We start from the raw sequence: 12,977 nt of genomic DNA on the forward strand, positions 1-12,977 counted from the left end.
GTAATGTGTTGATCTTAAATCTAATGATCTTTACTTGAACAAAACTTGCAATTTTTTACTGGAAGTACTAGCTGAAAGAGTGCGGGGAGTGGATGATAAAAATGTCCAAAGTAACTATGGGGAACTATAGAATCAAGCGCCAGTAAGGGTTAGCGCACCCAATCCGGTGTTAACTCATTGGCTTGAATGGGAGTTACTACCGGATAGGGACTCAATTAATCTGCCCTTATATTTTGACAATTTTTGTTTTATTGGTTCTGTTTTTTTGGGTTCTACTTTTCTTTGTTGTACTTTCCCCCAAAAATATTCTGCATACTTTAGAAGTATAATTATATTTCATATACAGATGTTAAAGTACTTTAATATTTAATGTACAGCTCAACCCCGTTATAGCGCGGTCCTCGGGGGCCACCCGATCCGACCGCGCTAGAACCGGGATCGCGCTAATTTTAAAAAAATGGCCGCCGCGCGCCCAATCGGGAGGGAGTAAGGAGGGAGGGAAGGAAGTGGTGGCCGGAAGCCCTACACGTCCCCCAGCAGCGGCCCTCCGAGTCCAGACGCAACCTGCTCCTTACCTCCCACCACCGGCATCCATCCCCCTCCACCGGCATCCACTTCCTCCCCCCCCCCCCTGAGGCCCCCACACCTACCAGCCCTCCGCGGCATAATCAGTTTTGGGCCTAGCCCACGCGGCCCTTCGAGTCCAAGCCTGCTCCTCACTCACCCCCCCTACCAGCATCCACACCACCCCCCCTCCTCCCGACACCCCCCCTCCTGATGCCAGCTCCGCTCCGATCTCAGCAGCCGACACCAAAGGTAGGGAGGGGGAGTGGGAGGTGTGGTGTGAGTGTGGTGTGTGCAGTGTGCAGTGAGAGTGTGTGCAGTGAGAGTGTGTGCAGTGAGCAGTGAGTGCTGGGAGTGTGTGCAGTGAAAGTGTGTGCAGTGAGAGTGTGTGCAGTGAGCAGTGAGTGCTGGGAGTGTGTGCAGTGAGCAGTGAGTGCTGGGAGTGTGTGCAGTGTGCAGTGAGAGTGTGTGCAGTGTGCAGTGAGAGTGTGTGCAGTGTGCAGTGAGAGTGTGTGCAGTGTGCAGTGAGAGTGTGTGCAGTGTGCAGTGAGAGTGTGTGCAGTGTGCAGTGAGAGTGTGTGCAGTGTGCAGTGAGAGTGTGTGCAGTGTGCAGTGAGAGTGTGTGCAGTGAGAGTGTGTGCAGTGAGAGTGTGTGCAGTGAGAGTGTGTGCAGTGAGTGTGTGTGCAGTGAGTGTGTGTGCAGTGAGTGTGTGCAGTGTGCAGTGTGTGCAGTGTGCGCAGTGTGTGCAGTGTGTGCAGTGTGTGCAGTGTGTGCAGTGTGTGCAGTGTGTGCAGTGTGTGCAGTGTGCAGTGTGCAGTATGCAAAAAAAGTTAAAAAATAATGTAAAATTTTTATTTATTTTATTTTATTTATTTTTTTAAACGGGAGCCACGTGAAAACCGTGTTATAAGTGGATTCACGTTATAACGGGTCGCGCTATAACGGGGTTAAGCTGTATTCACTATAATGTTTGAATTGCCCCTATAAACAGATTTGAGGATAATTATAGGCCCTTTCAGACTGTTTAATTCGCCAAAACTAACAGCTTTTACAATAATTCAGATTAGATGAGGTCGTTAGTATATTAACATTCTGTTTCACAATAAATCGTTAAATAAATGTGTGTACATGTGTACATGTCAAGAGTAATAAATTAAAGAAATTACTTATTAAATATCATGCTGAAGAGAACTCTTACTGAATGACAATTCAATATAGGGAAAACAAATCATTAAACCATATTAGCCACCTATACATTAAGCAATTGTCCAAAGTTCGTCAATGTATGACCACACATGCACTATTTTTAGGATTTTTTGATAAAAACAACACAATAGACTTTTCTAATATGGTTCACCAGAGATGAAGAATAGACACGTCTATATTTTTTATGTTCAGATTTCATAGGCAGCGGAATATGAACTGTTTAGAAGATTTTAGGTCTTATACAGGACAGATATTGAATGCACTTGTGAAAATACTCGTTAGAATACCAGTGGAGTATCAATATTAGTATTCTAAATTGATTCTGTACTCGTGTGCATTGCCGAAACATCAATTTCTGGCACTTGGGGGCAATTCCCAATATGGCATGTTTAATGGCTCATTACATTGTTACATAGTAGATAAGGTTGAAAAAGGACACGTCCATTGAGTTAAACCTATATTAACTTTAGACAGCTACTTGGCCTACTGTATATTTAAATTTACAGTATTTTGATCCAGAGTAAGGCAAACAAAAACCACAGTGAAATATTATTCAATGATAGCTCATAACGGAAAAATAATAATTCCTTCCTGACTCCAGTAATGGCAATGACATTTCTACCTGGATCCACATTCTTCTTAAGTTTACTGATTTGGTAGTAGGTATGCCATTCCTTTCTAAAAATATATGTCCGACCTTTTCTTAAAGTGATCTATTGTATCTGTCACCACAGTTTCCATGGGTAATGAATTCCACATTTAAACTGCCCTTACTGTGAAGATATCTTTCCTTTGTTGCTGGTGAAATCTCTTTTCATCCGATCGTAAGGGATGTACCTTTCTAAAAAAGTTTTTGGGTGATCCCATAAATGGTTCTTGTTTGTTCTTTTCAAATGAGACTCTTACGATCACCGTTTACCAAATGTTTCCCGACTAATATTTGTTATTACTTCTACATTGTTTGATATTACCAAGTCCAGTAATGTCCCTCTCCTAACTGGTTCCTCAACAATTTGTTGTTGTCTAAATTTAGCATAGGTTGAACTTGATGGACGTACGTCTTTTTTCCACCTCATCTACTATGTAACTATGTAACTATATTACCAAGTCCAGTAATGTCCCTCTCCTAGCTGTGGAGTATTAAGGGATAGTGAAAGGAAAAACAAGCGCAAATAATATTACTAATAAATCAAATAACACAAATGGTATACTATCCTTAATGAGTGCAGCTCCCGACGTAGAATTCAAACCAGATTCAATCAGCAAACGAAGGAGAAACAGGTGCGCAAATCACTTCAGGACATGGAAAGAAAGTGAAAACACAAAATAGTGCAATATTGTCAACCCAACAGATGATTTCAGTGTTGAAAGTTCTATAAAATTTGCACTCACGTGTTTAACGTGATATGAAAGCGTTGTGGTTATTAGAAGTTACCAACTTTTGTCTCCAGATAGGTACTCCAGATCCATATAGAGGGGGGGAAATAAAGTTGTCCTCCACTCTGGATGTCATCAACAAAGGTTTCTTAGTAATTTGCAGTGGAAACGCGCGTTGGGTGAATCAGTGATTACTAAGAAGCCCTTGTTGATGACATCCAGAGTGGAGGACAACTTTATTCAGCCCAGTACTTGCTGTGACGGCCGTGGAGCAGATGCTGTTGCTGTGAACATCCTTATCTGACCATATGACCCAGGGTGGTTTGAATGCTCACAAACAAAGGCACTTATGTAAGTGGAATACTTTGTGTTTTTAATATTAAAAACAGTACTATACTATTTTTGCTTTCCCTTTTTGTATATGGATTTCCCCCCCTCTATATGGATCTGGAGTACCAATCTGGAGACAAAAGTTGGTAACTTCTAATAACCACAACGCTTTCATTTCACGTTAAACACGTGAGTGCAAATTTTATAGAACTTTCAACACTGAAATCATCTGTTGGGTTGACAATATTGCACTATTTTGTGTTTTCACTTTCTTTCCATGTCCTGATGTGTTTTGAGCACCTGTTTCTCCTTTGTAGTATTAAGGGATAGACAACATATTGGAGAACTAAATTACCTACCCTGTTTCCAAACTCATTGATATTTTACACTACAATATGTAACAGTACAAAATTATATTATGATCAATCATTCAGAAACACAACTTACGAAGACAACTTATCATAACATAATGACATTGGTGTAACTGAAACAATTTGTTTAGAGCCAGACTCCATAGATCCTGATACCAAGGGTACAAGAATATAGGACCCTGATATAGACTTCCTATGCTTCAGTCTATTAACAGCTGCGTTGCGGATGCCTCCAACAACACCACAAGCTCCTGACCCCACTGAATATGTTACAGGACAGAGAAAAACATGTGCTATCAAGAGGTTCACCAGGTCCAATCCAGGGAGACTGATTTGAAGGCAGATTAACCTTCCAAATCCTGTGTGAGATTTTTTTTTTTTTAATAAATCAGTTGTGTAGTATTAGATAAACCTCAATGTATATTTTTTACTTTTCACACTTTATGCTCTTTTTAAAGAGTTAATGTATTAAGCTTCTTTGAGTTGCTATAGCAAGCATTTAGAAACGTACAGCACTTACTCTTTTGAAATAGGCAGACATGTTAGGTGCCTGGAAAAGCAGGATCTTTTCCAATCAAATCACAGGAGAACGGATTGACAATTTAGATAATTACATTGTCCTAAAAGTATAGAACTGCTGCATTTATTACAACAAGAAAAATGGTAAGAGGGAACTCCTCTGTACGACTGCAGCAGCATGTATTGCATATTTGGAGTTCAATCTGCAGCTATGGTTCACATTTAACAATCTAATGTAAACCAATTTAAGGAGCCCATTTTAACTACTGTATTTATAATTAAATTCACTTTCAACCCCTCCCTTCCCCCCATTGTACTGTGTATGCAAAATCTATGATGCCATATAACCTAACAATGTAATAATGTGTAGCTAAATACTTGTTAGAATTTATTGCAATATACGCTAGTGTAACACTCCTCCTAAAAGGTTACTTGCAGTATTAGTGTTTGCGAGACCCCACCCTGGATTGCTATGGGGATCCATTTAAGGATGAGGGACTGTTCTGGAAGGTTAGGTCCCAGGAAGACAAGTGGAGTGGAGCCTCGGGGAGAGCAGACACCCATGTTCTTAAAGTAATAGCAGACCAAGCCCCCCTACTTTATTATGTTATAGACAGGGATTGTAACCTTGTTAGTTAAGATCCCTAGAGAAGACTAAGGGAGTCCAGTATAGTTGCCAAGTGAAACGACATGTGACAGAGGGCCTCAGCAACGAAGATTCACAGATGCCAGCGGATCTGCTGTAACTGCGGATCTGCATTGACACTCCTCTCAGGCCGACGTGAAAGTGGCAGTTACCATAAAAGCCATGGTATTGCGTTACATATACAGGACCGGCTAGGACCCCCAATGGTCCTCGTATTACAGAGACCATGATGAGATGTCCCAAAACAATGATGTACATTAATGTACAAACGTCAATGCCAACTTCATGACCTTTTGCAACTCATTTTTACTTCATATATCATCAAAACTCAAAAATGAAATTGCAAGCTAAGCTCTTCTGTAGATAACTCACAAACCGCATCCACAGTTAAGGGTTAGGACAATTTCTGTTTAAAAACTTATTTTTTAACTTTTGATCTGTAAATGGCATCAGTCAGATTTGAAAGTTTTGTTAATATTTGTGTGTGTATTAAGAAAACAGGGGCACACACACACACACACACACACACACACACACACACACACACACACACACACACACACACACACACACACACACACACACACACACACACACACACACACACACACACACACACACACGAGCCAGGGAGAATTTTTAGGAGCCCACATTTTAGCACAGTGAAGAAATAAGGTATGTACCTCCATTTGAGTGTTAAAGAGGGGGGGAATGATGGAAGAACCATATTCCTGTACGTCAGAAATAAAATAAAGTGCAACGCTGTCACAATATGAATGAGCGGTCCCGGTGCTTGGGGGACACAAATAAATGAAAATTCTACCATATAAAAAAGTTCCTGGTGCCCATTTTTATACAACCTTGCAACCTCATCGCCCGGCCGCCTGAATTCCAGCACCCTGAGTCAAGGTAAAGCATGCGGAGAAGCCATTTACACACACCACACCGATGTCATCTCCCTAGGGAGCCAGCAGGGAGGGTTACACTAGCATGCACTGTTCTGTTGTATGTCTTCGCTATATCAATTCACTGCTGTCATGTCATTTTTATATCCGATTTCTTACATATTTGTAAGTATAAGCCGCCATTCATATTTACTGTCCTATGTGCAACTGATTCATTTAAAGTATATTACATTTCCTCTAGGAACACAGAGGATTATAAAAAAAAATTAAAAATCAATGGTGCTTTGTGAATAAACTTTTGGTAAAATTAATTAACACACAATACTGTAAAAACAAAAAAAAAATCTGCCAAGACGCAAAACGTTGTATGCAATATGTTTTCAAACAGCAACATGCTGATTTCCAATATAAATTAAATGAAAGGACATGTAAAATCAAATGAAATGCTTAGGTTTGCAATAAGTAGCTTTTAAACTGATACAATATTTGTATGTGCTTTTTCTGGTTCACTTTATCACTCGGAAAACAAATGTTATATTTGCTGCATCTTTAAGAGATAAAGTAAATAGTTTTGCCACTTTGAATTTCTTAATACAAATTCAACACAATGCCATCTTGATTGGGTTTCGGGGCTCAGGTTAATTGGTTGACTTTTCTGCTGCTAGAGAAATCTGTTATAGAGCTCTTGCAGCAGCAGACTCAATACAGTCTAAGGGAACATCAATAACAATGCCACTTTAAGAGAATAAAACAAAGAAACAATATTTGGAACCTGGTTAAACAGTGCCATTTCTGGAACACCAAGGTGGTCAAAGATTATCTAATATTGTATACAAAAAAAGAAATCTGACAATTTAAGAAACCTGTAAAATAAATTCCATTCATGCGGCTAACTGAAGGAGTTGGGTCTCTTCGCGAGTAGTGGAACTGGGTAGCAGAACCTGGTACAAACGTCAATGCCAACTTCATGACCTTTTGCAACTCATTTTTACTTCATATATCATCAAAACTCAAAAATGAAATTGCAAGCTAAGCTCTTCTGTAGATAACTCACTAAACGCACCCATAGTTAAGAGTTAGGACAATTTCTGTTTAAAAACTTATTTTTGAACTTTTGATCTGTAAATGGCATCAGTCAGATTTGAAAGTTTTGTTAATATTTGTGTGTGTATTAAGAAAACAGGGGTAGACACACACACACACGAGCCATGGAGAATTTTTAGGAGCCCACATTTTATTGAGCAGCAGATTCTCTGCGTGTATCTGAAACAAATTCTCCTGCACCCGCCTCACCCCACTGTCAGAAGTCCAGCCCCTCATCCCTCATCCCCCACCCCCACGCCTGGGCACCTATAAATGTAATCCTGGCACCTGTGCTGCAGAGCAGTGCTGACTGACGTGACCTGTCTTGCTGGCAACGTTGATAGGTTGCGCTGTTGCTGGTTGCAACGGTGGTGGGAGGTCAGTCAGCACTGCCCCAAAGCACAGAAATAAGGATTACATTTCCAGGCATATACATACTGTGCATTTATTTTTTCTTTAAGAAGCATTCCCACACACAAAAAAAAGCCTCAATTATGCAGTGCAGATTTAGAACTGCTAAATTAAAGTTGCTAGACATGGTTGGTGGTTTCTTTTTAAGGGGGGGGGGGGGACAAAACCAAAATGAATGTGTTGCATACTATTTAGCATCACCGTAATACTATGAAATGTGCAAAACCAGTCTAGCAATTTATGTTCATCAAAGCACTGCCACATGTATTGCCTGCACAATACTAGGGAGAACTTCAATGCAGAAGAGAAACACTAGCTACACATTTAGAAAATAGCATGGTTACTGACGACACATGGGCTGACATTAGCTCTTAACCTAGAATCCCTAATCCGAGCTGGAAATAAACGGGAATCCAAATAATAAATGCATGCTTAAGAAAAAATAAATAACCAATTTTTACCAGCACAATGTTAGCTAGGTTATGGTTTACATAACTAAACTTTAAAACACTTCAAATATCTTGCTATTACCAATAGATACACCACCCATACACAAAACCAACTGCAAGTGTGTGTACTGCAGGTGAGGATATATATAGCTAAACGATATAGATTAGACATACTTCAGTTAACTGAAAAAAATGAAATCGAGACCAAAAGCAACATAATAAAACATTCAACGTAAAGTATAGCAAATAGTTTACCTCCAGACCCTAATTGCTTGTAGAATCTGTATTCCAAATGTAGCTGGGGTGCTCTGGATTTCATTGGCTCCTGTTATAGAAAAGAAAATGATGAAACAAAACCCTTATGAACAGAAAAAAAATGATATCCAACCAAAGGTCATTCCAGTTTATGTTACATATGCATGGTTTACATAAAAACATAACATTTCAGCAAATTTAACAAACAGTGTACTACATTGTAACGGGCAAATGGTTCTCATGACAAGGGATCATTAAACAACCCTAAAAAAAAAACACAAGTAGGGAGAACTGCTGCTTTAAACGTTGTTTGCATGGTCTTTTTCCTACATAGATGGGAAGCAGGGGGGAGGGAGGGGGTCTCCTAGGATGTTAGATCCGATGACCCGCTTGGCACTTGAAATACATATACCTGTAAACGAAAGCCTATATTGTGTTACGGGATCAAAAGGGAGCCGTGAAATAAGTTGCTATTGGTCCGCGTGGCATGGGGGATTGAAACAACCAGGACGTTACGGTATGCATGTTAGGGATCAGGGGTTCTCTGGAGCTGACATGAACGAGGTTCTGTCCTGGGTTCCCCTACTTCCCACCTAAGCTTTAATAAAGAGGATTTCAAGAATTGTAGATCTTCTGGCAAATTTTCTATATGAATGGGGACAATAATAACGTTTTTAAATAATTTAGTGTTGGAAAATACCAAATGTTATCCAAAAAGAAATGCATGTTTTGAAGCAGGGCTTCTACAACTGTGGCATTTATAAACCCCAACAAAAAAAAACACAACTAGTGGGAGCAGTACAGATTTCTGTTTTAAATGAAGAGAAAAAAAAACACAGTAAAGGAGTCATAGCTTGGGAGTAGAGATCTGGATGTGATGGGATTTATTGGGGAAGAGCACATTTTATTGTGCTAGAAGGTGGTCATCGTTGGGAAGCAGAGAACTAAGTATGGTACCTTCTTGTCAAAAATATTTTGAGGACAAGCCCCTTTTGCTGATGTGCAGTAAAAATCATTGACATAAAAGTCACAAGTAATCACCTCGCAAATCAATGAAGTTTGGTGAATTAGATGCAACCATCAAACATTACGCTATATTAGATGGTCACTGTCTTTGGTTCAATTTGGCTCTGGGACACTGCAACTCCCTGCTCTGATTAAGGAAGTGGGGATGTTTGCTAGATCTCTACTACATTTTCACAAGCAAACGGCTGCCACAGGTGGCTGGTGTGGGGGGCGGGGGGGGGGGGGGGAATTGCATTACAGTCCATTTAAAATGCTAACATAATTAATGATCATAAGAGATAAAATTACTGGAATTACAAATATCCAGTACCCCACCCCTTCCCCCCGAAGCCTTTGTGTAATTCACAATGTTCGTATCTTGCCCCCATGAGCATGTCCTGGTTTGATCATCTCTAGCTTCTGGAGATGACCATGCTAAGATTTAGGCCTGTTATATACAGCATGCGGCCGTGCGTGCCTATGCGAACGAGCGTGCACGTGCCGCATGCTTTTCCTGTCTATAGAGACAGGAGCTGCAGGTAATGTAAATGTGTGTGCATGGGTTGTGTGAGTGAAAGGAAGTCCTAAATAAGATTTTTTTAAAGAAAAAATAAGTTTAAAGCTGCAGTTCAAGCAATATCCTGCATGTGTGTTTTTTTTTAATAAATCAGTTCTGTAATAAGAAAAAATACTTTTAGCATTTTGTTTTAAAAAAACAACAACTTTGAAAGACCAATTTTCTTGTATTCTATTTTAACAAGCATGCTTGTTCCTATAGCAACGATTTACATTCCCCATATTTAAAGATATCGCCAAACTTTGCCGATCAATAGACGGAGAACGAATTGACCGGCAGCTATGCAGTTTTTTTTTTTTAGGCAAGTAGAGATTGCCCAGATGAAACTATTGAAGTAAAAAAAAAAAAAAAAAAAAACGGGAGCCTGAACTGCAGCTATAATAAATATTTTTTTTTAGTTCTGCAATCATTGACACACACACACACACACACACACACACACGATTTTCCTCATCTTCGCCGCTGTCTGTCGGCCCCCCTATCCCTGCCGTGCACACGCGCAGCCCTTGTATAGAAAGGCTGACTAGTGTCAGCCAACTAAAATTCAGCGCGCCCGGCATTATAGAACGTGTCTTAAGACTGCACAGGATTCTGGAGTGAGCTTTATTTTAACGTCACAGACACTTAATATTTCAAAACCCATCTCCACTAGCATATCAGATTTAAAAATGTGGTATAGTTCTGCGTCTGATTGTAGAGATAAAGTTATGCCCTTCAGGTATAGCCATGTTAAGCTGACCCAGGAGGTCACTATTATAAGTGTCATCCACTTCTATGGCTGCAATAAATAGCCCAGACCCAGATATTTTAATATCCGTGCCATCATGCAGATGTGTCAGTCTTGTCCGTGATCAGGAACTGACAGTCAAAGCAGCCGTGGCAGTTACATAAACAAGAAGGTCGTGTTAGCTAGGGTGACTGGGTGGCATTGTGGGTGTATGTAGTCACCACAGTGTGAGAGGGACCACACAGCCTACACGTGTCAATTATGTTTATGTGGGGTTTATGAGCAAACAGGCTCTGAACATGGTTACTGGGTGTTTAGAATTGTCATGATTTGTACTTCTGGGTCATTATAGGGTACATAGTGTGTTTGGCCATGGCTTTATCACACATAACCCTGAGGAAGGTCCCACAGTGGACAGAAAGTGAGTGAGTATATGTATGTGTATGTGTGTGTGTGTGTGTGTGTGTGTGTGTGTGTATGTCTGTGTATGTCTGTATATGTGTGTGTATGTATGTGTGTGTGTATGTGTGTGTGTGTGTATGTGTGTGTGTATGTATGTGTGTGTATGCAAATACATATTCACAGTGTTCGACAAACCTATACATTTGCACGCCCCCGCCGAGTGGATTTAACATCGTGGCGAGCTCCTATTGACCCAAGCAGCACACGTGTGGTACTAGGTGGCGAGTAGATTTTTTTGGTGATTTGTCCACACACACACACACACACACACACACACACACACGAGTCTTCATCGATTCTGTTGTTGGGTGTAAAAACCGAGGAAGGGAATTTGTAAAGATGTCTTTGCACATTAATGCCTTTAGACTATTCAGTTATGTAAACAATACAGTAATAAATGGGTTAACTTTAATTTCAAAAAATTTTTTATCGTCTCCTGTAATGTTTCATGAGTCAACAGTCTTTGCATTAATGGGTCAATAAAACAATATGTTTGGAACAAGTGACTGGAGAAAGTTTATAGATGTACCAGAGATTTGACATTATCTCAAGGTTATCTTCAAGGGCATTGTCTAAATTCCTGAGATTTTTTTGACTAGCAGACAAAAGGTAACAGAAAGGACATCAATTTACATATAGATTTAAAAAAGGAATAATTAAAATCTGGTGTAATTCGCAAAGATTTAAAAAAAAATAGATTTGTGGCAGACAAAATTATGCATATGCAGATATTTGTTTCCCCACTCATAATAATTAGCGCCGTCAAGACCGTGCATTAAAATCATACGAATGCAACTATGAGTAACATTCTAGGAGGTAGAGAGTTATAAGGTATTTTATACTTGCAGTTTCATTTGGGTTTAAAATCACTCCCCCCCCCCAGCTATAAATGTCACGAAAGATTGATGAATGGGAGATAAGACACACCCACAAAAAGCTGCCCTGTCCTTGTCACATGGGCAATGTTTTAAACATAAAAATAAATCATTTGAGCATGAAAGATAGAATTCAACAGAGGGGTGTGCCAAATAACACGTATTCTCATAGTTCAATCTCACAACTTCGAGGAGTCCAACAGGTGGTAAAGCATTAGGCTTTCTGCTTTTAAGTTATGAAACACACACACATTTTATTTTCCCAGTCGAGTTCTGGAGTTCCTTAACCAAAAAAAGGTTGATCCACTGACCTAGACTGCGTCAGAGATTAAGAACAGAACCAGCATAGTACCGTATGTGTCTGTAGCAAAGGTTGTTCACAATAAGGTGACTTCCTCTGGTATCCGGAGGCATAGCCTTTGGCTTTTTGATATGGCTGCATGGAATGATTGACATCCAAACTACATGCTGCAAAAACACAATTACTTCTATTCTGGCAAATATATTTGTATCCATTTTGTTGCCTTTTGGTAGTTAACTTGTTTTCTCTGTATAAATATTTAAAACTCCGGTAGAAAATCACATCATAGAAGACATTAGGAAATTTAACTCCACGTACCAAAATTAAAAAGGAGGAATTTTAAGCCTGAAATGCAACAATTTGATAATATTTCATGAATATATTCTATTCTGGGAAGGCACTAATAATGTTCCTATTGTGGCTTGCTCCCAAATAAAATTGTGCTGTACATAAAGAGTGCCCAAAGTGAAAAAACGTGAAGATTTATTTGCATCCACCTTCAACAGAATAAGATCATTATACTGTGTTGTGTGAATATTCAGGATTGCTGCCGGATACCAAAAACAGAGGTATGACTAGTTCTGGGTAACCTGCTAATGCCTGCTCTTTACATTATTTATAGGCTTGATAGACAGATGTTCGTAGTTGTTTGAATGCTTTGTTTCAAGGCAATAGGCTACAGGGTTCTACTCCTTTCAACAGCAGTGACACTACATTAACAAAGCAAGCCTTAGATTAACAAAATGTAAATCCTGTGAATTACAAATAACCTTAAAATGAACGGCAATCTGAGCAGAGTTTTTATTGAGTTATCTACTAGTCTATTATTCAACCAATTAACTTTCAAATCTTGTTAACTACAATATTACCCAACTTAAATCACCATTGTTATTCTGTGTAATAGTTCAATAAC

General features: G+C 39.6%; 1 protein-coding gene across 24 annotated transcripts in view; it reads right to left on the reverse strand.

Annotated features, from left to right (window-relative positions):
* Positions 1–12,977, reverse strand: part of CSNK1G3 (casein kinase 1 gamma 3) — a 143,551-nt gene that overhangs the window by 77,658 nt on the left and 52,916 nt on the right. For 23 of the 24 annotated variants that reach the window (XM_075600681.1, XM_075600793.1, XM_075600775.1 and 20 more), the window contains one exon: positions 8,118–8,187. The exons of the other annotated variant lie outside the window; for it this stretch is intronic. In XM_075600681.1, coding sequence (XP_075456796.1) covers positions 8,118–8,187 — 70 coding nt within the window. The remainder of the gene's footprint in view (positions 1–8,117; positions 8,188–12,977) is intronic. 24 annotated transcript variants of the gene reach the window in all.

This window comes from Ascaphus truei, chromosome 1, assembly GCF_040206685.1.
Source record: "Ascaphus truei isolate aAscTru1 chromosome 1, aAscTru1.hap1, whole genome shotgun sequence".
In the NCBI taxonomy this organism is placed as follows: domain Eukaryota; kingdom Metazoa; phylum Chordata; class Amphibia; order Anura; family Ascaphidae; genus Ascaphus; species Ascaphus truei.